Source organism: Bos mutus, chromosome 7, assembly GCF_027580195.1.
Source record: "Bos mutus isolate GX-2022 chromosome 7, NWIPB_WYAK_1.1, whole genome shotgun sequence".
NCBI classification, from domain to species: domain Eukaryota; kingdom Metazoa; phylum Chordata; class Mammalia; order Artiodactyla; family Bovidae; genus Bos; species Bos mutus.
In genome coordinates this window covers 21,402,842-21,430,044 of record NC_091623.1, presented here as the reverse complement: position 1 = coordinate 21,430,044, position 27,203 = coordinate 21,402,842, and the positions used below count along the sequence as shown (strand labels likewise).

The window sequence follows — 27,203 nt, the reverse complement described above, 5'->3', positions numbered from 1 at the left end:
GGAGTACAATTATACATTCTGTGAAAGGCATTAACTCTAAGGATAATTGCTAAAGCTGCACTTGCTACCTTATTATTACTTCTTTCTCCTCATTAAGCTTCTGATTCAAACTGTGAACTTACAAGAGCAAAGACCTTATAATTTACATTTTCACCACTGTCTATAGCATACTTCTGGGTCTAGTGTCAACACTCAAGCCATCTTACCAAATGAAAGAGAGTCCACTCCCAAACAAATCCACATGATGAACTTTTTCACTCTGAAATTCACCAAGCTCACTACTTACCTCGGGTATACAGGCTCCTGTGAAACCAAACAAGCCATTGGCATTGTCACTTTTTTGTATTACCAATCTTGCTGTAGTATTCTCTTCGGAAAGGCGAGCTCCTCCATATACAGAAACTAGCTTAAGAATGAATAATTCTTCTCCTTCCTCTTCATTGTCATCTCTTGCAGAAATAATGAATGATTTGTTAGTTTCTCCCTGTCTGAATTCCAGATATCCAGAAACAGGATGCAAATCACTCTTGGCTGGCATGGCGTGAAGTTCATAAATTTCTTCAAGGGTCAATTTCCGCTCATAGGATCTCACATCCTGCATCAGGCCTGTAAATCTGTCGTTGCCATTCACTCCAGCCCCAATTCTCAACGTTCCTGGACCTGAAATTAGAAATGGGTTTAAATGCTACAATAACCACAATTGTACTGTCCTAAATGACAAGTGTGATTCAGAAAGTGAAATGATTTTATTAAAAGGTCTTATTAGCTAAGCAAAGCTTTTGCATAACTAGAACACAAATAAAGGCTATTTTCTGTCAATATTATAATGAAAAATGAATCAGGAATCACTGGGATTTAAGACATTTTGTACCAAAGGATATGTTGTACATGTGTATGTATGTGTATATACAAATGTATGTGCATATGTTAAGACAGACATTTCTTCCAGGAAATTTAAAAATTTCCTTGCACATCTAAGAATGGAATGATTCAACTCAGTCACAATTTTAAAACTTTAGTATTACTGTTCTTTGAGAACTTCAACTCTTGGTCTGTTAAAAAGTTATCTTGAGTTAAAGTTGTGAGAATTCAGCAAAAGAAATTCTTATGGACTAAATATAACTTTTTACCCAAACAATCAATGCAATAAATGCAGAAAAAGAAATATCCCTTTCTAGGAACTACAATTATATGAGTCTCGGGGACTTTTTCATGATAATAACAACATGCAGCTTAACTACATTACTACGTAGCAATAATAAACCCTTTCAAGAATTCAACAATTCTTATTTCTTTACTTATTCCCTCTAATAACTCAACTAAAATATTTATGGAAGATGAGAGTTTGGCAGTGATTTGGGATTGCCTCCATGCCTTCTCCAGTGGTTCTGGACTGACTGAAACAGTGAAATGTCTACAACAGACAAAAATATGGATGAACTTCACACACACCATTGAACATACCTCAGACACTCAAGTGTACACACTGCTCAATCCTATTTACATAAATTTTAAAAACTAATGTTAGGCTCTTAGAAATGGCAATAGTAGCTGCTGGGCATGGTGGTGAGTCAATGACTAGCAAAGAGAAAATGAGAGGGTTTCTGGAAAAAAATATCTTGATGTGGGGACTGGTTATATGGAGTGCTGAAACTGATTCATTTAAAAATTTTAAAAAATTCATGTATCTGTACACTTATGTGTACTTTTATATATTTTATAATAAACATATAATACCCTGCATTTCATTCATAACCTAAATATATATATACACACTTCCTCCACTTTAAGTTACAAATTACATCAACAATGTAAGTTCCTTGCAGCAAGCTACACAGAGAAAAGAAACACCAGGTCTTACTTTCCCATCTTTCCCATTCTCATTCTACCACCATGCGATCACCCAAAAAAATCAATGTTAACAAACATATGTCTATATTCACAATCAAACGACAAAATTTAATGCCACAGAGCACTGTAAGCATAGTTCTTGAGGTTGAAATCAGCAGTGTGTATATGTTTTCTTTTGCCCATCTTCTTTTCTACTAGGAAAGAAAAAATACAACCAGATAGCTAATGCAGGAGGTTTCAGAAGGAAAGATAATCTGTTAAGATATCATACAAGCTCTGTTCTATTTTCCCATTGGGAAAAAAAAAATAGAACCAAATCACAGGATAGAGGGGCTGGGAGGAAATTGTGATTATAATAGAGATAAGTGATGTTTGGGAAGAAACATGCACACAAGTGTGTTTCTCAAGGAAACAGCATACTGTGGTCCAGCTTAAAGACAACAAAGATCCTCTCTATAAAGCACACCACAGAATTTACCACTTTAAAGCCTGTTACTTGAAACCTCTGTAATTGCTAGATTGCTTAATATAAGTTTCTTTTGACTCCTCTTTAATCGTATCTCCAGCATACTCTACTTCCAGAAATACTGAGCTGGTAGCAGTTTCCCCAGATTCAATATTCTATTTCACATTTCCACACCTTTGTTCTTTTCTCTATCTGGAATATCATGCCCAACTCTCCTACGACCACAGGAGGAATAAATGTTTCTTTCTACTTGGTAATTTTTTTTCTTTCTTCTTACCACGTGTTAGAGTGATCTGTTTGCATACCTTTCTCCCAGAGCCTATTTCAGCTACCTTCAAAGGCGGAGTCTCTGCCCAATTCATTTCTACAGTACCCAGCACAAAACTTATGGTCTTGGTAGACACACAGTTTTATTTAAAGAAATTATAAACCAAACACCAAGCAGATTTTTAAATACTAGGTAGGCCTTTTTTTTTTTTTTTTAATTTAAGGAAAATCACTTTACAGAATTTTGTTGTTTTCTGTCAAACACCAACATGAATCAGCCACAGGTATACATATATTCCCTCTCTTTTGAACCTCCCTCCCCTCTCTCTCCCTACCCCACCCCTCTAGGTTGATACAGAGCCCCTGTTTGAGTTTCCTGAGACATACAGCAAATTCCCATTAGCTATCTATTTCACATACGGTAACATAAGTTTCCATGTTACTCTCTCCATACATCTCACCCTCTCCTCCCCTCTTCCCAGAAATACCTGCGAGGCTTTTAAGAAGTCAAAATTTTTCAAAACTCAAAATTCAGGGTCCTAATTGTGGAGATGACACTCACCATCAGTAATGGCCTCTCCTTTCAGACTCTTGATTCCTCTGGGCATTGCATTTCCATCAAGGTAGAATTCAATTATACCATCATCCAGGACAATTAGAAGATGCAGCCAAACATTTTCTTCCAAATATTTCATGACAGTGGTCTTGGCAACATATGTAGCATTGGAACCCAGAGTTTTGTAATGGAGGGAAAGTGTCACGTGGGATTCATTTGTGTGAATTTTTACCCCATAGTAGATGCCTCCATTACCATCATCCTTTGCTATAACAAATCCATTCGTATTGGGATTGGGCATTACCCAAGCTGAAAATGTGAAGTTGGCAATTGAGTTGTTCCTCGAAGGATGGTATTTTGGATTAACAGTTCCAAATGCACCCTCTAGTCCACTGAAGTACAATGCATCTGTCCCACTGTGGTGACGCCTCATGTGTGGCTGCGAATGCACGGAGCTGGGAAAAATTCCAGCCAGCAAAAAATCTGTCACTGGAGGCAAACCAGCAGTGAATTCACTAGACAATATTTCCCAGCCTACTCGTACATCACCAAAGGCACCCTGCTGTCTCAGAATGGTAAAGTTGGTGATATAAGACATAGCGTCTTCCGAGAGGACATCTTCTGCCACTTCTCTCTCTAGGCACTCCGGATCCAAGATGAAAACTCCAAAGGGATCATCATTGAATGGAATCATTACTGTCACCTGGAGGTTGGTTGCTGCCAGCTGGCCCCCAGGACCTGGGGACCCACCTGTAATGAAATCAGAATGAAAACTCAGAATTGAAAACACTTTCCAGTATAAAGTGAAGGCAAAAGGAATTTGTTTACCAAACTTCTCATTAAGTACTTTACTTGTTGATCAATGAACATAGTGTCACCATACAGCTTTCACCACATGTTCAAGGGTATTCACTATAATTTCATTAACAACCAGCTGAAAAGAGGATATTAAATAGAAAGACTTAATTCTCATGCTTAAAACCAAAATTGATGGGGACATTATTATTTAAATTAAGGTACAAAGGCCAAGCTTTTTAAACTACCATGAATCTGTACTTCCTATCACCTATTACTGTTTTGTTTGAGATACTCTATTTGGTGTGAGGAAAAAATTTTATTTACAAGTTTGAGAATGGAAATAAGTTTCCATCCATAAAACTTCATTAGGTGCATTTTCTACCTAGCTCTAGCTATTTCAGCATAAAATATTAAACTTTAGTGGTAAAATAAAATAGATGGGAAAACACTGCACCTGAAATGTTTACAAGCTTTAAAATATAAAACTCGTTGAATTCAGGAATTTTGTCTGGAAAAGCATGGAGAATTATTGGTTTGGCTCCTTCTCCATCCAAAAAGTTAACAGTCCCTGAAGTTTCATAGAACTCTTGTCCAGGTTGTAAAGCAGAATCATTCTGAAAGAGCTGCCAAGCCACGGAAACATTGCCGAAGTGTCCCCGGTGCCTCAAAATCCTATAAAACAAAGTACAGAAAATTATTTCTTATGAAGAATGTGGAAGTGGCAAATCCAACTCTACTGAGAACTTTCTGTATTATGTCATAAATACACTTTGTCTGTTTATCATCTTTAATATAAACCAGCCAGCAAGTTCTTACTGAGCAACCATGAAGAATCTCATGGAAAAGGACAAATGAAGTAGAACCTTAAATAATAAAGAAAAGAATGCTTAAAAATCATAACTAACAGATCCAAACTAATAGATAAATTCTAATAGATAAAATTCTATCTAGAATAGATAAATTCTTAGATAAATTCTAAGACAAATTCAATCAAAAATATTCAGATGAGAATTGACAAAAGTTCTTCAAAAGCAGAGCCCAGGGCGAGGGTAGGTACATATCACTTGAGAGAAGAAGTCCAGAAGACCATGGATAATTCAAGTCTCTGTGTTCTGATGAGGAACAAAAGTTGGGGTTAAGGAGAGTAAAAAGAATAATTTCTCTTACCATCTAAAGTGTCAAGAGTTTTTTTAACAAGTGAAAACAGCATAAAGAAGTTTATGATTTAATCAGACAACCAACTCTGAAATTATTCCATTCATAGGCATATTTTTAAATTTTGAAAGATTAACTATGTTTCAAATTTTTGCATATGTAAAGATTTTATTTTACTTTATTCAACTTTCAATTTGCCTTATGTAAACATGCTTACCAAAATGAATTAGTCTTTCCTTCTTCAACTGCTTTGTCTATGGGCTCCAAAGCAAAAATACCATTTGGGTCATCATTAGCTTCAATTATCACTGTAGCTATTGCATATGGATATACAACCGTATCACCTAAATTAAAAATGGAGGAGTCAAAATAACAAAAAAGTACTTAACTTACTATTAAATTTGTATTTTTAAACTAAGAAACATCTTGTAATAAGGTTCAAATTCCAAGAGGAATTTACTCATTGAAGGTCATAAACAAATGAGAGAAAGAGATGCCTAAATAAGTTTACTATGACTTGTCTCTGGGGAAATGTTTAATTACAGAAGAACTACTTTATTGAAAAACATACATGATATTTTTATAATAGGAATATCACTTCAATAGTTTAATTAGAAATTTAAAATATAGCTTTATCAAATTTCTAAATGTTGAGGTAGATTCATTTCGTAAAAAAATAATGAATTAAAGGATTACCCTATAAGATACATTAATTAGAATCACTGGCTTAAGTACTTCGATCTCTGCCTTCACATAGCAGAGTTTGATCTGTTCATACACAGAACAAAGCAATCTTTATGATGTTGAACATGATTTCTTTCTATTCCAATTCTTTCCACAGACTGTTAACACTGTAACAGCCAATAAATTACGTGTCTTCTCACCAGTCCCTTGAGGTTCATAGCTTTTACTCTCCACTGCAGCTGTCACCTCTGTAACCAAAGTCGTCTTCATCTTTATTCACCTTTCATCACTCCTCAAGACCCAGCTCAAGCAACAACTCTTTTTGGGAATTTTTCCTTGAATTCCCAAGTTAAGTGCATCTCTGCTGTATTCCTACACCACTTCACACTTTGTCAATCTAACATAGTGATTATCACATTATACTAACACATACATACTGACACACACACTCACACACGTACACACACAATTCATTGTAAGTCCTTGGACAAATGCTTCTTCATCAACTTCATCTCCCAGCAGGGTGGAGGCTCAGTCACCGGTATTTATGAAAGTTTACTGAACAGATACAATTAAAACTTTGAAAATTAGATGAGGACAACACCTAAAACTAAACTTAGAGAAACGGACATGTGTGGCAAACCAGCCCATTATACGTAATTTATATACATATACAGCTGTACTTAACCATACTAGATAATTAGCCAATGAAAAAAGGAGGAAATAAAAAAGACAGACAGTAAGTTATATAAAATATCCTGATGTTACAGAGTAATAGAATAACTTAAAATATATCATAAAATCTAAAACAAAAACAAGCAAGCCTAATTTTGTAGGGTTCTGCTTTCATGCACATTTGTGATACAATATGTCACAGCAAATATTGGAAATTGGTGGTATAGCAAATAATGGAAATGAAGGGAAACAGGAAGACACAAAAGAGAGAGTCAAAGGAATCAGGAGAATGACAAACAGCACAAACAAAAATTAAGCAATCTCTATTTTTTCACCATCTTCTTTCTGAGTATTTGCATGTAAGAGGCATGAGGCACACATGCACACAGAGGGTAAGGGACAGGGCACCACAGGAACCCAGCCCAAGGTTAGAGCTTGCTCAGGGGAAGAAGGACACCTCCAACAGAGAAAATCTTGGTGCTCGATGCTGGAGTCTGAGTGGAGTGGGAAGACATCCACGTGATGGAAGAGGGTTGGCCTGGAGCAGCAAGTGAGAACCCAAGTGTAGTAAGAAAGGCCATCTTGTTTTAGCAAGGAGGTAAACAAAGCAATGGAAAGTGGTTACACATAAGTACATCATGAGAAACGCTGGGCTGGAAGAAGCACAAGCTGGAATCAAGATTGCCAGGAGAAATATCAATAACCTCAGATATGTAGATGACACCACCCTTATGGCAGAAAGTGAAGAGGAACTAAAAAGCCTCTTGATGAAAGTGAAAGAGGAGAGTGAAAAAGTTGGCTTAAAGCTCAACATTCAGAAAACGAAGATCATGACATCTCGTCCCATCACTTCATGGGAAATAGATGCGGAAACAGTGGCACACTTTTATTTTGGGGGGCTCCAAAATCACTGCAGATGGTGACTGCAGCCATGAAATTAAAAGACACTTACTCCTTGGAAGGAAAGTTATGACCAACCTAGATAACATATTCAAAAGCAGAGACATTACTTTGCCAACAAAGGTCCATCTAGTCAAGGTTATGGTTTTTTCAGCGGTCATGTATGGATGTGAGAGTTGGACTGTGAAGAAAGCTGAGTGCTGAAGAATTGATGCTTTTGAAGTGTAGTGTTGGAGAAGACTCTTGAGAGTCCCTTGGACTGCAAGGAGATCCAATCAGTCCATTCTGAAGGAGACCATCCCTGGGATTTCTTTGGAAGGAATGATGCTAAAGCTGAAATTCCAGTACTATGGCCACCTCATGCGAAGAGTTGACTCCTTGGAAAAGTCTCTGATGCTGGGAGGGATTGGAGCCAGGAGGAGAAGGGGACGACAGAGGATGAGATGGCTGGATGGCATCACTGACTCAATGGACGTGAGTCTGAGTGAACTCCGGGAGTTGGTGATGGACAGGGAGGCCTGGCGTGCTGCGATTCATGGGGTCGCAAAGAGTCGGACACGACTGAGCAACTGAACTGAACTGAACTGAACAGGCCAGTATCACTGATAAACACAGATGCAAAAATCCTTAACAAAATTCTAGCAAACAGAATCCAACAACATATTAAAAAGATCATGCAATATGACCAAATGGGCTTTATCCCAGGGAGGCAAGGATTCTTCAATATTCACAAAGCAATAGTGTGATACACATTAACAAATCGAAAGATAAAAACAATATGATTATCTCAATAGATGCAGAGAAAGCCTAACAAAATTCAACACCCATTTATGATTAAAAAAAAAAATCTCCATAAAGCAGGCACAGAAGGAACACACCTCAACATAATAAAAGCCATATGTGATAAACCCACAGCAAACATTATCCTCAATGGTGAAAAATTGAAAGCATTTTCCCTAAAGTCAGGAACAAAACAAGGGTGCCCACTCTCACCACTACTATTCAACATAATTTTGGAAGTTTTAGCCACAGCAATCAGAAAAGAAAAAGAAATAAAAGGAATCCAGATTGGAAAAGAACAGGTAAAACTCTCACTGTTTGCAGATGACATGATCCTCTACATAGAAAACCCTAAAGACTCCACCAGAAAATTACTAGAGCTAATCAATGAATATAGTAAAGTTGCAGGATATTAATACACAGAAACCCCTTGCATTCCTATACACTAACAATGAGAAAACAGAAAGAGAAATTAAGAAAACAATCCCATACCATTGCAATGAAAATAAAATACTTAGGAATAAATTTACCTAAAGAAACAAAAGACCTATATGTAGAAAACTATAAAACACTGATGAAAGAAATCAAAGACGACACAAATAGATGGAGAAATATACCATGTTCATGGATAGGAAGTATCAATATAGTGAAAATATACTACCATATATAAATATATGTGAAATATATTTATACATATAAATATATATGTATATATTCATATACATATAAATATAGTGAAAGTATACTTTGAGTATACTACCCAAAGCAATCTATAGATTCAATACAATCCCTATCAAGATACCAACGGTATTTTTCACAGAACTAGAACAAATAATTTCACAATTTGTATGGAAACACAAAAAAATTCAAATAGCCAAAGCAATCTTAAGAAAGAAGAATGGAACTGGAGGAATCAACCTGCCTGACTTCAGGCTATACTACAAAGCTACAGTCATCAAGACAGTATGGTACTCGCACAAATACGGAAATATAGATCAGTAGAACAAAATAGAAAGCCCAGAGATAAACCCACACACCTATGGATACCTATCTTTGACAAAGGAGGCAAAAATATACAAGGAAGAAAAGATAATGTCTTTAACAAGTGGTGCTGGACAATCTCTTTAACAAGTGGTCAACTACCTGTAAAAAATGAAACTAGAACACTTTCTAACACCATATACAAAAATAAACTCATAATGGATTAAAGATCTAATATAAGACCAGAAACTATAAAACTCCTAGAAGAAAACACAGGCAGAACACTCTGACATTAATCACAGCAGGATCCTCTATGACCCACCTTCCAGAGTAATGGACACAAAAGCAAAAATAAACAAATGGGACCTAATTAAACTTAAAAGCTTTTCCACAATGAAGGAAACTATAAGCAAGGTGAAAAGACAGCCTTCAGAATGGGAGAAAATAATATCAAATGAAGCAACTGACAAAGAATGAATCTCAAAAATATACAAGCAGCTCATGTAGCTCAGTACCAGAAAAATAAATGACCCAATCAAAAAAATGGCTAAAGAACTAAACAGACATTTCTCCAAAGAAGACATACACACGGCTAACAAACAAATGAAAAGATGCTCAACCTCACTCATTATCAGAGAAATGCAAATCAAAACCACTATGAGGTACCACCTCACGCTGGTCAGAATGGCTGCTATCAAAAAGTCTACAAACAATAAATGCTGGAGAGGGTGTGGAGAAAAGGGAACCCTCTTACACTGTTGGAGGGAATGCAAACTAGTACAGCCACTATGGAGAACAGTGTGGAGATTCCTCAAAAAACTGGAGATAGAACTGCCATACGACCCAGCAATCCCACTGCTGGGCATACACACCGAGGAAAGCAGAATTGAAAGAGACACATGTACCCCAATGTTCATTACAGCACTGTTTACAATAGCCAGGACATGGAAGCAACCTAGATGTCCATCAGCAGATGAATGGATAAGAAAGTTGTGGTACATATACACAATGGAATATCACTCAACTATTAAAAATGCATTTGAGTCAATTCTAATGAAGTGGGTGAAACTGGAGTCTATCATACAGAGTGAAGTAAGTCAGAAAGAAAAACACCAATACAGTATATTAACGCATATATATGGAATTCAGAAAGATGGTAACAACAACTCTATATGTGAGACAGCAAAAGAGACACAGATATAAAGAACAGTCTTTTGGACTCTGTGGGAGAAGGTGAGGGTGGGATGACTTGAGAGAATAGCACTGAAACATGTATATTACCATATGTGAAAAAGATCACCAGTCCAAGCTTGATGCATGAAACAGGGCACTCAAAGCCAGTGTACTGGGCCAACTCAGAGGGATGGGATGGGGAGGGAGGTGGGAAAGGGGTTCAGGACAGGGGGACACATGTACACCAGTGGCTGAGTCATGTCAATGTATGGCAAAACCACCAAATATTGTAATTAGCCTCCAATTATAATAATTCATTAATTAAAAAAATAACGATAAAGGGAGCTGGATTTCTCATCACCAGAGGACAGAGGGATAAATAGGAAAACAGAGAAAACTAGAACAAGCCCTGTGATACTAGATACAATGGCCTTCAATATATACAGCTGGGTACAGAACTACAGATGTTAATGTGTGTGTGTATATATTGAGGGGCTTTCCTGGGGGCTCCAAGGCAAAGAATCCACCGCCAAGGCAGAAGACATGGGTTCGATCCCTGGGTCAGGAAGCTCCCCTGAAGAAGGAAGTGGCAACCCACTCCAGTATTCTTGCCTGGGAAATCTCTTGGACAGAGGAGTCTGGCAGGCTACAGTCCATGGGGTCGCAAAGAGTCAAACACAACTTAGCGACTACACAACAACGACAAATATATATATAGGGACAGTCAAAAAGTTCATTCATGTTTCTCCGTAACTTTACAGAAAAACCTAAACAAACTTGTCAGCTCACCCAGTACACAAATGCATACAGACATACATGCATTCCCTGTCTCTGAAAGTGGGCCTAGGAGGAGAACAGCCTAAGAAGCAATTCCCACACCTAGTATTGAGGTTCTGGTTTCTAAACAGCATTCTGCACTGAAAGGAGTCAGGGCTTCTTGAAACAAATGACTGATTCCAGGGTTTTGACAGGAAAAGTACCAGATGAGTATGGAACAGCTTGCTGTGCCAGGAAGTAAGAAAATGCTCAAAGAATAATAGGAACATGTCAAAAAGACAAGAAAGTCATTTTAACAGACCACCCCTAGCCAAACCTGGGATAATCTGACCTTCAAAGTAAATAATCATAGTGAAATATAACCCACTGCATTAAATAGAAACCATAAGCCCATACTGATAAATAAATGTCAATGAAAAAATTTAAAGTTTGATGAGTAACAGGACAGTTATGTAGTTCTAAAGTACTTCTCCCACAAAATTTGTATTAAAAACAAAGGAACAAAAAGTACAGTAGAGAAGCCTGGCAATCACCACCTAAATTGTGGTCAAAATAGACCTGGTAGTAAAGGGACAAAATAGAAATCTGTGCCAACAGAAGGGATGTGATGGGAACACAGAATTCTTCTACGCAATTCCTGCCAAGGATGCAAAACCCGAACCTAATAATGAGGAACATCAAACCAACCAAAATGAAGGACATTCGACTAAATAACTGCCCTGTAATTTTCCATACTATAAAGGTCACGTAAGCCACGGAAAGACGGAGTATTTCAGACTGAAGAGATTAAAGACACACAGCAATTAAACGCAATGCATGATCTGGGAAAGGATCATTTCGCTCAAAAGGACACTAAGGGAAAACTGGAGAAATCTGAATGGGGTCTGAGGCAATGATTGTATTAATCTCCTGCTTTTAATGGTTATATTGTGGTTATGTAGGAAAATGTCTTGTATATATGAAAAAACACACTTGCATAATCAGGGATGATAGAGTATCATGTCTTCAACTTATTAGAAAAGATTAAGGAAAAAATAGCTCTGTGTACTCTTAAAAGAATAAAACAATTACCAAAAGAAGCTATGGCCCCTCTAATTTACTAAAGATAGGGGCAAAACATTCTGCTTCAGTTACAGTATAGAGAAGAGGGAAAAGTCTATCTTTCCCCCTTGCAAACTGTCACACACTGTGATTATGGCTACAGAGAATTATCAGTCAGTTGGGCTCAGTCACCTGCAGAATACAGCTTCCCAACCACTATGCCCGGTGCCCTGGTAGGAGGGAAAAGTCTACAGGATAATAACGCCCTAAGTCCTTGAGTGACTAGGAAAGACTTCGGGTAGTTTCAGCTAGATTTCAATTCCTCATATAATAACATAATTTTCTGTGTGTGCTATTTGTGAAAAAAGATTAAAAATAATGACATAGCGTATACCAGGTACACAAAGTTTCAACACATGTATTCTTTTACCCCTTCCCTCAAGAAATCAGTGAAACAATTTTGCTCTTGAACATTCACAGGTGACAGTGAAGTACTTAATGCCATCTTGTAAAAGAACTGAAACAACACTCTGCCATAAATATAATTTATTTACCTGTTGAGTTAAAGAGGATTATATAAAAGGGCTCATCTGTTTCTGGGATATCATCTTCCATAATGAATACAGATATGTTCTGCTCTCTACTTCCAACTGTAAAAACGAGCATTTCTCCTTTTTCAATGGGAACAAAGTCTCCCTCTCTGGCAGTAGCCTCCCCATCCATGGTAGCATATTGGACGGTACAGGGAACATCAACAGATCCATTTCTGAGAACTTTAAAGTCAGCAGTCTCACCTTCCCGAACCCTCACTACACGAGGCTCTAAAATATTCACAAAGAAAAGAAGGAACGTGTGAGCTTTTCTGATTCCATCTACATATTATCAGATTGCACATTTCTCCCTGCCCACCACAAGAAATACCCTCCACTGAGTCTTTGCTGAAAGACAGCTGTGATTCCAATGCCTGCATGAGGTCTCCTCTAATTACTCTGAGTCAGTGGCTTTCCTCTTGCCTTGATTCCTACAAAATCCATTGTCTGCAACTCCCAATTTGTCAGTAAACTGTATACTATCCGGAATCCTCTGCTTACTGTTTCATAGAATTCATTTCTAAACTTGGACCATAAATTTTTTTTTGAAAATAGGCCCAGATACCTTCCACATCTTCTACAGGGTTAATAGAAGACTGAACACAGGACTAATTCATTAAGTACATGTTAACTGAAGGTTAAAACATAAATCGATAAAATTCAAGAGGTTTACGAGTTCTACAGTTGCAAATTGAACAGCCTGCAAAAAATGATTTAAGGAAGAATAAGATACCAATAAATTAGATACCAAATAAAACTAAAAGATGTCTCCAGTGGCAAAGACAGTTGTAAAGAAAGCATTCAAGTGGAAAAAATGGGGAAACCTTAATTTACATGTTAATTTATATGTCCATGAAATTAACAGTAATTATAGTAAGTAACCATTCATTAAGTACAATACACAAACCCTGAACTGTCTTCACTACTTCCCTGTGTACTGGGAGAGGTAACATGGAAGAGTGTTCATTTTTGCCAAAGGAAAGAAAATACCTTGAAATTTAAAAGAGGAAAACAAAGCTAACAAAATAGTACTAATTTTTCCTTTAGAATCCTTAAAAATATCTGTTAAAATGTCAAAGAGATTGAATAATGGTCAAATTATGAAATCCTATTTAAACATGTATCAATTATGCTTTATTGAAAATGTTCACTTAAAACAATTATTGAAAAAAGCATCCTTACACTGTTCAAGAAAGATAAACTCACTCAAATAAGAAAGCAATACCACCTGCAAAATAAATGGGGTCATCATTTCTTCTAATCCTCAGAGTAGCAGTAGTTATATTTCCTATTTTAGCTCCTCCAGTGGCATTAAGTAGGGTAATGGTAAATTCCTCCATTTCCTCTGGAATCTTTTGGGAAAATGTTACACATGCTTTTTAGTCAGGTGATCTGTACAAATAATTCCACTACATATACCTAAATTGTTTCATCTCTAAAAAAAAACCTTTATTAATAACAGCATTAACGTTCATTTCCACTTCTGAGCAGAACCACCCTAAATTATTCAAGTAAGAATCAGAACCCTTCAAAATTTTAACATGCATTCATCCAAACAGCCACCTTATTTTGACTCACTATAAAATGTAATGGAAATAGAGATATTTTTGCCTTACGCAAATTAAAAAGAGAAATACTACATAGCTTAAGATTTTTCTGTAAGAAAATGGGCTATATGTTGTTTTTAAGGAAAAATGGTGAAACAGAAAAATAACTTCTGGACACATTTAGAACAGAAATCATAATAGTAACAAAGGTTCAGTTAGCTTTCAAAGGCCCCTTATAAACTTTAAGTTTCACAGAAGTGCATCACAAAGACCTCATTCCACTGCCCTAACAAGGTGAGATTCCCCACACCCCTGAGCCTATATGCCTCCCCACGTGGACTCTGTTTAGCTTTCTCCTCATCCGTGTGACTCAGTCTTCTCCGCATCCTAAAATGGAAGACTGTTGGAATTTTGTCTCTGGAGGCAGGAGTGTGAGGGAAAGGAGACAGGTTTCCATACCTATTTGAAGTGCAATTCCCCTCAGAAAGGTCCATTCCATTATTACTAAGTTTTTTCTCTGCGTTACGCTGAGTCCACCATCCACCTGGACCAATGTCCTGCAAGTGCACCCTAGTGTACTCTGTAGATGGCACTCTCATTCTCAAAGGGCCTTGAGTACAAACTGAGCGCTTGACAACCTCTCTCACAGCGTGAATCTCTAATATTTGACACCTAGGCAGTGTCACCAGCGACTATCAATCAGTTCTAAAAGTTAAAAATGCCCGTAGGGGAACCAAAAATAACATTTCTACTTTGATTTGTGTGTGTGTGTGCGCTCAGTCACTCGGTCATGTCCGACTCTCTGTGACCTCACGAACTATCGCCCACCAGCCTCCTCTGCCCATGGGATTTTGCCAGCAAGAACACAGGAGAGGGTGTCATTTACCACTCCAGGGGATCTTCCCGATCCAGGAATCAAACTGGCATCTCTGGCATCTCCTGCATTGGTTGGCAGATTCTTTACCACTGAGCCACCTAGAAATCACTTTGGTTTATAGTTAAGACATTATACCTGAGCTCTTTATCACATACTCTCATGGCAAAGTATTACCAGATGTTTAATATTCAATAAAAAAATAACTATTAAACAACAGTAAGAGTTAAACATGTAACATTTACCTCATCTGGAAGGGAGTAAATGGTGATATTTTTTAAAAATTCCTGGTCTCCAAAGAAAATAGATCCTCGGACAGGAAACACATCGTGTGTAAAATCTGGACTAACAACCCATGATACATTAACATCACCAAAGGTGCCTCGATTTCTTATCACACCATAAACAGCTGTGAAATACAAATGGGTACAACACACATGATCACATATTAAACAATTTTAAAATGATGAGTAAAGAAAGTGGTCAAAGAGAAGTAAAAATAAGCCCCCTTTTTAATAAAAATCAATCATTTGCTTAGCCCAGCCTCAAGGTATATATAAATTAACCCAGTCTTTCCTCTATAGCCATACAATTGATAAAATTAACGGACTCAATCTTTGCTACCACAGTCTGAGATCTTAAAAGTCACTCAGCACAGGGAACAGAATGGTGTCTAGGTACATCTATCACAAAGTCCTATAAGGGTATTTGGTAAAGACAGTCAGAGAAAGCTGCACACTCAGAAACGATTTTCTTATCCAGACAGACATGGCTCTAAAGATAAATTACGTCTCATTTCACGCCACTGCAAGAGTTCCCCAGATGTAACTCTCAGTTTCACAGCTTTTCCTATTTGACTCAACCCATTCTTTTGAATGCTTGAGTTCTACTGCATTCGGTCAATGGAAATCAAAATATAACTGTAATGTGTGTGTTAGCCACTCAATCGTATCTGACTCTTTGTGACCCCATGAACTATAGCCCACCAGGCTCCTCTGTCCATGGAATTCTTCAGGCAAGAATAATGGAGTGGGTAGCCATTCCCTTCTCCAGAGGATCTTCCCAACCCAGGGACTGAACCAGGTCTCCTGCACTGCAGACAGATTCTTTACCATCTGAGCCACCATCATCATAATACTGCATAAGAAATAAAAATTACAATCTTAAATATGATTTTTAAAACACTAATTTCTACACCATGTGTAATTTAAAGCAGCTGGACAACTAAAAATAACTATCTACTAAAGAAATAAATTTAAAAACACCAAATTTTTTCTTCAGTAAAGAGTAATGGAATATAAGGAGTAGAATACATTACCACTATAGGTATTGTCTCCTTTACTTTCATTTATCGTAACAATTAGATCAGAAACAAATTCTATAATCCCATGAGGATCATCATTTTTTAGAATTGTTATGTTGACAACTGTAGCACTTCCCAACTTGCTTTCCCGTTCACCGTGGCTGGTGAGGACCACCCAATAACGTTCATCCAACTAAAGTGAGCATGTCAAATTAGGAAAAATAAAAAGTTGAAATTTTCAGAGCAAATAAAAATATATATTCAAAAATATTAATACCATCAATTTTTCACAACGATGCACTCACTGAAAAAAACAAAGCTGATTTTTTTAAATTTTTAACATTTTTCCATCAATTAAGAGAGATATCAGGTATAAATATACATTATTCAAAAACGGAAAAGACAAATCACGTTACTACATTAAAATAGTAAGGAGACTGGATCTTATAATGATGTTCCAGTCATTTAAACTAATAAAATTAAATTAATTTAAAAGTTACATATGCAATGATGTACATACATAACGGAACAATATCTGGTTCTCTTAATATATTTAAAACTTAAATTTATTTTCTTTAAAAGAGTAATTTTACAGAAAAATTTCTTCAGTTTGAAACCACATCCTGAAAGTTCAGTCAATACAGATTATATAAAACAATGTTTAACATATATAAAGCTAAAAGGAGACGAAAACTCATAAGTTTCAGATTGGGCTATCATTTTATGTAAGAATGGACAATTCAAATTGGTATGACTCTTACTTTGCTTTTGAAGCTTGTTTTTTAGTTTCCAAACATAAGTATACTTCTCTTTATCTTTTCTTGCCTGCTTCCTTTCCTGTATTTCCTTGCCAACATTCAAACTATTTATGTTCATAACACAGTAGATATTATCAACTTTCCACAAAGGCACAAGAAAAAAATAAAATCCCATACCTCTGGTATCCCATCCAATCTTGACAGCAAGGTGATTACAATCTCCCTTTCCCCAGGTTTAAATTCCAGTACTCCTGTGTTGCCATAGAATTCATTGCTATCTCTTGGCTCTATTCGATAGTGTAGAAACTGCTTAACCAGTGCTCCCCTATATCGGATGATGTGGAGCTCTACAGATTCTCCTTCCTTAAAAAAAAATTTCACAAAATTCAAAAAGATACATGCACCCCAATGTTCATGGAAGCATTATTTATAACTGCTAAGATAAAAGAGCAACATAAGTGTCCATCAACAGATGAATGGTAAAGATGTGATGTGTGTGTGTGTATGTGTGTGTGTGTGTGTGTGAATGAATACTACTCAGTCATCAAAAAGAAAGAAATTTTGCCATTTGCCAAATGGCTTCCCTGGTGGCTCAGATGGTAAAGAATCTGCCTGCAATGCAGGAGACCCAGGTTCGACCCCTGGGTTGAGAAGATCCCCTGGACAAGGGAATGGCAACCCACTCCAGTATTCTTGCCTGGAAAATCCCATGGACAGAGGAGCCTGGCAGGCTACAGGCCACGGGGTCACAAAGAGTGGGACACAACTGAGCAACCAACACACAACGTGAATGGGCATAGAGGGCATTATGCTAAGTGAAGTAAGTCAGACAGAAAGACAAATAATGTACGATATCACGTAAACGTGGAATCTAAAAATACAACAAACTAGCGAATATAACAAAAAAGAAGCAGGCTCATATACAGAGAACTAGCGGTTACTAGTGGAGTGAGGGCAATAGAGGGGTCGGGATAGGGGGTAAAAACTACTGGCTATAAGAGAGGCTCAAGGACAAAGTGTACAGCGTGGGGAATATAGACGAGATTGCGCAATAGTGTAAATGGAAAGTACTTTTTCAAAACTGCATTAAAAAAAAATAATCCCACACTCTGAATTCAGACTGAACAGGTTTGCATCACAACTTTAAGCAATTTGTGTAAGGCTCAGCTAGAAGTGCCAATGTGTCTCTTTCACACTGAAATATAGCACAGACTGCTTAGAACAGTGACTAGAACATAACAGATCCTAATTACATGTTATCTATATGATGATACCAATAATAATGATGATGACTATGTTCCTGCCAGTAAAGTACCATATAAAGGATAGGGAAAAAAGTCAACAGAAGTTCAAATCCTTTGAAATTTCTCTTCTGAGGTTGTGAGTACAGAACAGATTGAAATCTCTTTCATACTTACTTTTATAATATAGGGTCCTCTGGAAGCAGGAGAAAATTCAAAAACTCCCCCAGGATCATCATTTTCCAAAATAATTAGGTCACGGCTCGTATATCCAGATTTCAGCACTTGGTTTTCCACACTGACCCTGGAGAAAACAGTGAGGGGAAAGGTATCCACTAACTATAGACTTACTTCTGAATTTGAAGTCTTACTTACAATATTTATAACACTTTCAGATAATGGATATGAAGGTTATTAGAAGTTAAAACTTAAACTAAATTTAAGTATATTAAAATCACATAAGATCAAAACAGTGTCACTGATAACACTTATGGGAGAACTCCTCTTTCTGAATTCATTATATCTTTTATATTTGATTGAAAACAAACACTGCATATATATATTAAAAATACAGTAATTGAAAGTTTAAATATATTTTATAAAGTAGTATCAAATTTATAGACTTGTTTCCAGTTTTAGAGAAATTTAACTTGTAATACATAGTTTTAAAGTAATTTAAATAAAATTCCTTAAATTTTACATACACTTGAATTTGTTTTTTAAAAACTCATTACATAAGATTATACTAATTGAATACAAGTTGGATAACTGCTTGGACTAAAGCAAGACACATTGACCAAAAAATAAAGTTGTGATTAGATTTTAGAAATATTTCATGACCTTCAGTATGATTCTGTTCACCCTGACTTTAACCTTATGCTTTTTCTTTTATTATAAAAGAAATATTATAAATAATAAATATAAATAGATAATATTTCTTTTATAGTAAAAGAAAAAGTAGGACATCACGAAAAATGGAATGGAATGGATCTGAAATATATGATATGCTATAGCAATTCCTATACAAATCTCAAAAGAATATATTAAAACAAGATGCTTTTTTTATTTCTGGTTTTTATGTTCAATCTATAATTAAAATGATCAAAGGGACTAGAACTGTAAGGCTCTGAGGGTTTAAAAGCCAGCATACTCTGAGAATTCTCAGTCCCACAAGCTCTTCTAAACCTTTCCAAATGTCACGTTCTATTGAATCAAAAAGTACCCTGATCAAACCTCAAAATTACAATGCAGCCACAATTAATATGTAGAAAGAACAGCACACTTCCTGTGTAACAGAGAATCTGAATTAACATCCTTCCCCAGTTTTTGGAAATCTGCCAACCAATACCTAGCATACTAGTGGCCACAGAAGATATAATCAAAATAATAAGGCAGTTAGGCTTTTTCTATTATTATTATTATTTTCATAGTAAATTTGCCCATATTTCATTTAAATGAATATTTTTATTAATTAAAACTTCCTATGTCCATATAAGCTGAGACAAAAACAGGATCAGAATGAATATAAAAATCCATTCTGAGCATTAAACAAATGAACTTATTTTTAAGCTTTCTTAAAAAAAGCTACCCTTTTGGAAAAAAGGCAAAGTTTTGAAAAGTTCTTTACACAACAACAAAGAGAATGCAGGCAAGAAACTGCTTAAACGCACTCAAAAATCAATGGAAGAAATGAGCGCTCTGCTTCTGAATTCTTTGTGAAACAACCACAAGATTCATAAAAGATGTTAAGTAAGAATGGCACAAGCAAAGGACACTAATTGTTTTCTTGGTTATACATACACTATCAGGAAAGCTAAAATTTTTAAGTTCTTCAAAATATGTAATTACATAAATCCTCAAAATTTTTATCAGCTATCTTAATAGTATTCATAATTTAAAACTAACACACACACACACAAAACCTTCAGCTAAGCTTATCATTAGAAGATAAATGGACACACAAAGCATGTACAAGCAGGTGGACAAGCGAACTTTCCCAGGGCTGGCAGTCATGCAGAACCGAAGCCTTGTCCAAAACACTGGCATGCAAAAACAAAATGTTGAATCACCGCAAACCAGACATTCTTCGGTACACTTACCCAAAGAACACGACAAACCTTTCGGTTTCTACCCTGTCAACCAACACAGAAGACAGTGCGTGTGGGGCAGGGGAGAGGGGGAAGGGAGACAGTATTTGCCAAAACTTCACTATGCTGCTAGAAATGGGAATGGCAGGGTAAAAATAAAGCTCAAGAAAGCCTTTCTTTTCTGCCCCCGCCCCCCCTCCCCCGCACGAGCTGGTCATATTCACTTGAAGGGAACTCCGCACACTGGGTTCTTTGCTATTCACAAATGCCAGCAAGAGGTTCGGCAGTTCCCACTTAGGGAAGATGACCCCATGGCCAGCCAGCATGTCAAGACCCATTGAAGACATTCCTTTCCAGGCCCGCTCCAAGGCGCTAGAGCCTGCCAAGCACTGTGCGTGCTCACAAAACCCCAGCAGCTGAGCAAATTTCATTCAGCCTGACTTATAATTACTTAGTAGTTTTAATTAGGTTTCAAAAAAAATAATAAAAAACCCACAGCCTCAGATCTGAAGCCAGTTATTCTTGGAAAGAATAAAAAGTCTTATCAGCAGAGAAACATATACCTTTCATCGGTTGCACAGGAATATACTTAAGAAAGCAAAAGATATCACTGTATCTTCTAATTATGACAAATATTACTTAAATATAACTTTCTATCAGGAAATATAAACACTTTTTCAGATTTCCAATGTGCTGCATTTTTAAACAGCCTTGAGAAACATGTCAGAGTATATAGTCCCTAGTGTTTCACTTTTCAAGTCAAATAATACCATAAATAAGGAGTTATATATTCTACATATGTCTCAAATTTTCCTGAAATTAACTGGCATAATAAAGTTGTTTCTGATCTGGAGAGAACTTAAAAATATTTTTAATTAGTATGGTATTAAAAGCATCATAAATCATTCAGTACTAGGGCAACTTTTATCTCTATTTAACAGAAATATACCAAATTTCCATTTGAATTTTACATTAAAAGAAAATCACAAATGATATCAGAATAAAGTGTTTTCTTGCAATATTTTCTACAAAAGTTTTTTTTTTAATTGAAGTACTGCATATAAATGATAAAAAATTCAAATAGTTCAAAAGAGTATATTTCTTGCAATATTTTACTGTAACTTACTATAATCACACTAGCGTTCATTCATTCTTTTAGTTTTGTTAAAAATTTGCAAAATTGAGATGGAGGTTTTGACGAAATACCTTATTTTAATTGTGGATTTGATTGTCACGTTTATTTCAATATGTCTTAGAATACTGATTTGTAATTTGCTCACGCACATGTAGATAATACAAGTATGTGCTAGTTACTAATTGAGCTAAAAAAATTTAGTATGAATTTGAACTAATTTATTCCAGTTGAAAGAGGAATCAATAACTTCTGAAATTCTCTACCCTGTGGTTTATACTTTCTTGCGTACTACTTTAACCCACAGGAAAGAGAGAGAGAAAAAAATACTTTAAAATTATATTTAGTTAATTTCAAAGATTTATATAAGGTTAAAAATGACTATTTTGAAAGAATATGAAGAGTAGTCACTTATGAACTTGCTACACATTTAGTTCAGAGTTGAAACTCTCAAATGAATTAACAAAGTCTCTACAGATTATTGCCGCTTTGGTTTATAACTGCTGTTCATTTTTCTTTAGTTTCTTTTTAAGACAGGCCATTGATTTAATAAGCACTCAAATCTAACTTAAACAAAAAAAGGATATAAGTGAAAAAATAATAATTTTCAGTTTACATTTCATTACATTTCACTAATTTTTTATCATATGAAATATCTTTCCAAAACATTTAATGTAAAATATTTATTAAAACCATAAGTATTTAGACTCTGTGTGTGTGTGTCTGTATGTGTATGCATGCACACAGTATTTGGTTTTTGCTTTTTTGGGTTTCTTTGTTTGCCTATTTTGCTGTTGTTTTGTTTTAATTTTTATTTTAAAAAAAGAAACAACGTGGTTATGAAAGCAAACAAAATGAACAGCAGACATTCAACTGATTAGTTCCCTATATTCTGAATTTTTTCCTTTCATATAAAAATAAAAACTACTCATAAGGTTTATTAAATGTGTTTGTATTTATACAATACTATAAGAGTCTGAAAGCAAAATGTGGAGAGGATCAGGGGTTACATAAAATGATTATTACTACTTCAGTTCAGTTCAGTTCAGTTGCTCAGTCATGTCCGACTCTTTGCGACCCCATGAATCGCAGCACACCAAAGTCCTGATTAAAATAGTGCAAAATAACACCTATTGAATCACTGAATTCATCTATGAATTTTATTGTTTCTAAAATGAAAATTTTGCAAAGTCCTCAAATCACACATTAGCCTTAATATGTATCAACTTTAATTTAGAGATCTATGGTAGATAAGCTGGTTTTAATTTTAACTCAATTAAAACCACTTAAGCAAAATATTTTTTTATTTTTGGAATTTCATGAATTACTGAAAAATTCTCTTTGAGAGATCCTGATATTTCCCTGATCTAAATCACTTACTTGAGAAATGTTAAGTAAATCCTCACTATTACTTAAAAATACCCCTTAAATGTGTATTATTTTTTTATTCTTTGGAAAAAAAGTATTATTTAATATTTAAATTCCATATAAAAAAGAGAATTTCATTATATGAATATTAACACTTTCTTTTTACTCACTCAAAAGTTTTAATCCTCCTACTTGATAAAAATGAAGCCAGCAGAGGTATTTGCCTAACCTAACATTTTGCATTTATTGCTGCCTATTTTTTGAATATAGCAACATATTAGCTATGCTTAAGATGTATCTAATACCTTAAATTCTCAATGTAATGTTTCTTCACAAAAATATCAGCATAACAGTTCACTATATCATAATATTTATGATCTAACCAAAAGCCATCATAAAACAGCGGTAAAGTCAGGTCAGCAGAGCATTATCTACTTAATTTTTTCTTTTTACTTTACATGGAAAAAGAATTATTCTCCATAATTTACCTGAAGAAAAGAAATAAAATTATTTCAGAGAACATGAACATATACATGTCACTGAACGCTACCTCAATGCGCTATTACCTGTCTAGAGAAAGTGTTACTGTCTCATTCATTTCCGGTATGTCATCAGCTTTGACAGTAATGTTGATTGTTGTGTCACTCTGCCCAGATAAAAACACAACAGAGCCATTAAAGGGTCCTATATCGTCCAGGGTCACTGCTTTTGAATTAAAGCCAGAGGGCTTCAAACTCCAGTAGACAGTAGCCTGGCCGTCAGTTCCATCCCGATGTAAGGGAATGCATACCTTATAAAGAGAAAAAAACAGAACAAGTTCTTCTGAAATACATGCTCACAAACTACCTAAGCTTTTCAGTCAGTATAGACACACGCTAAATGAATGTTTAGGCACTCTGCATAGAGAAGCGAACAATTAAAATGCTATTAAAAGCACAACTGAACAAGCTTCTTTCTACACATGACAATTATAAGATTTAATTACTTCATATTAGTTTTTGCTAGTCAAATTCATCTACTAAATTTCCCCCACCCAACAATATGCCTACCCTGAGATTTGTCTTAACAAAAAGACTTCATTTTAAGAGCCAAAGAACCGTGAAAAACATAGAACAATTTAGTTAAAGAGTAAATCTCCATCAGAGAATCTCTGAAAAGAGAATTAATATCACAATACAAACTGAAAAATAAGCTTTTGCGAATAAATCTGGGAAGTACACAGTTACATCAAATGCATCCTAAAGTCATAGAGGGAAAATAAGAAAATAATAATACAAGTAAAAATAAGAAATGCTTCTAACCAAACAAATGCTGATACTCAAATCAGGGCTCTGAGTTTCCATGGGCAAGTTACTTAACCTTTCTGACCTCAATTTCCACATGTGAAATGAAGCTAGAGGTTCCCTATTTTGCAAGTTCCTGGTGAAGAGTAAAGTGTCTCTCCATAGCATGAACTAAATAAATGGAAACTATTATAATAATTCTGAAACAAATTGTATTTGGTAGTGTCATTTGAGTACAGCACACTTTCAAAATGTCTAAGAAAAGGATCATAATAAAGTTTTTTCAAGCAAAGAATATAAACAAATATTTAACAGTAGGTATGCAATTATTTTTAAGCGCCTAAAAAAGGTGTCCTCTGAGCTTTGCCCTTTAACATAGGCCATCTTGAAAAACATGGAAGATATTTTCCTCACTAACCATTCTCCTAATTTGGCTAGCAACCGTCAAGGCTGGATACTAGCAAGAAAGTAAGATTCTTAGAAAAGATTGGAAAAAAAAAGAAGCAGCAAGAAAGGGCTGGGCCCTTGAATCACCCCAAGGGAGTGGGCGTGGCCAGGCTGCAAATAGGACAAACAAAGGGAAATTCTCACTTCTTCTGCTGTTTCCCAGGAGAAGAATACAGGTTCAGGGAGACCAACACTTTCCCTAGAAGCTCATTTCCCTCCAGGGAAAAATATGGAATGGTACATGTAGAGCTTTGTAAGATAGATGAGTAAGAACAAACCATTCTTTCAGAATGCTGAATTCAAACTGAATGCTTTTGAGGTTTTAGAAGAAAACAGTGTATTACGAAAAATACAAAAAATCAAAACCATCTTGAAAAACTGAGCTTCTCTGCCAATTCACAGAATCAAATACACAAACAAAAGAAGTTGTGGTCACCGTATTTTGACATGAGGCTTTGGTAACAAAAACAACTCTATACACATTCCTAACCTGAACCACAAATCAGTTTAAATCAAATCTAAGTGTGAGGGAACTTGAGAGGGTTTTAGGGACAGACTGTGGCTCAGGGAATGGCATGGTCAAAGGTCAGAGTGGTCTCTAGACAGATGGCAGGAAAATTCAACCGGGTGGCAGGCAGGGAGAGGTGCCATATGCGTGAACATGCTAGTGTGTGTGTGTGTATCCAGAAATATTCATATATATAAATTTTATATATATATATAATTCCTAAGATTTTGTATCCCCTACTTTATCACCACGACTTTCACCACCAAACATAGGACACCACCCCAATCCTGCCCAAGGCAAGTATGAGGAGTGCTTGGAAATAGAAAAAGTCAAGGATTCTTGTGGTACATATGATTTGGCTAATTTAAAAAAAAAAATTGTGTTGGGCTATTACTTTATCAAATGTCACAAGCACTAGCTGAAAACAGCCTCATCATACCATCCTTCTTTTCCTGTAAGCAATTAATTCTAATTTTATTCTATCAAATATGGAAAAACATGAAAAAAATCACACATTCATCAATTACTTTATGTCAAATTACAAACTGAAGGCTTGCTATAAACGGTGAAGTTTTTCAAGATCTGTTAACTCTATATTAACCTGACTCCCCCTCAAAAAAAAAGTCTCTATCTCAAACTCAATATGCCCCATCAATAAGAAAAAGTCTACTTACTACTTCAGCAGCAAAATCTTCTGGCTCATGCAAAATGATTGGAAGATTGCTAATAAAGCCAATTTCTCCATTTGCAATGTCTGGAGTAACCACCAAAGAAATATTTTGGATTTCCCCAAATCTAGGACTTATAGGTGGGATTGGGGGAACTATATTCACCAACTCCACAGCTTCCAACTGTAATAAACAGACAGAAAAACACCATACAAAATGAAAAGAAAAGAAATTTTTAAGAAAAATTTTAGAGTCTCAATTGAATGAAAAGACAAACATGGGTAGAGGCCACCAATAATCTGGCAACTTCCATCTCCTTCATTCATTATCCTGACTCAACCTCCTGCACTGGCCTCTTAACCTCTTCCTGCTTCTCAATTATGATTATTCCCAGGGTTCTTCCTGAGACCTTTATCTTAAAATTCCACTCCCTAAAAACCTCTGGATCTCTCCTTCAAAATTCCAGATCTTTATAACTGCCACTGAATATGACATAAATGTTGCAGACACCTTACAGGATAGAATGTGCACAAAAGAAACCACCATCTCTGCTCCATGTTACACGGTTTTCCCCAGTACCGCCATCCACTTTTCCTCCTTGCTGCCTGTACCCACCTACCCTGATTTAAAGCCAAACATCAGCGAGTTGCCCACACCTGCCTCCTCCCTTCCACTGAACCACATCTCCAACCAAATCATTCACTCCTCCTCTCTGCCAGAGAAAACTCACTATCAGAAGACCATTCACAACTCCAATTGTGACTTAATATGTCTTTATGTTTAAAGAAATGCATCATGTGTCCCTGTGATTAATGAACTTGACCGTCACTGTAACTTTCAAAGTTTTTCCTCATGTAAAATCGCCTCTAACCATCTCAAAAATCAAAATGCGCTCGCTTTTAAAAACTAGTTAAATATCCCTCTCCCCTAGGAAAATTTCCTTGGATTCTCCAGCCCTCTTTCTTCTATCTCTTCCTCGACTTCTACTACTACCCTCACTAAACTGAGAAATTCACTTTAAATTTCACATATTGCTTGCTTATCATCATTTCCCATGTTCCAGACTTTTACTTCCCAACAGGACTACAGAACTTTTGTGGATCTGTGTCCTTCTCAATATTTTCCTGAAACATGACATAGACCTGTAAGTGCAGCAGCTACACAATAAATGTGTTGATTTACCCCTACAACACAAAATGAACTCTCTACGAATCCTGATACATCAAAATCTTCAACTTTCGAAAACCCGACTTATCAATCCTCACAGTGTTCACGTGACTGCAGGAATAGACA

At 35.9% G+C, this 27,203-nt stretch overlaps 1 protein-coding gene across 1 annotated transcript in view; it reads right to left on the bottom strand.

Annotated features, from left to right (window-relative positions):
• The window catches only part of ADGRV1 (adhesion G protein-coupled receptor V1), a 542,489-nt gene that overhangs the window by 466,697 nt on the left and 48,589 nt on the right, over positions 1-27,203 (bottom strand). Inside the window, 12 exon segments of the mRNA XM_070373127.1 lie at positions 287-660; positions 3,147-3,890; positions 4,393-4,610; positions 5,311-5,437; positions 12,659-12,925; positions 13,923-14,046; positions 15,361-15,524; positions 16,434-16,611; positions 17,354-17,539; positions 18,595-18,721; positions 23,571-23,794; positions 25,917-26,093. Of these exon segments, the coding sequence (XP_070229228.1) occupies positions 287-660; positions 3,147-3,890; positions 4,393-4,610; positions 5,311-5,437; positions 12,659-12,925; positions 13,923-14,046; positions 15,361-15,524; positions 16,434-16,611; positions 17,354-17,539; positions 18,595-18,721; positions 23,571-23,794; positions 25,917-26,093 (2,910 nt within the window).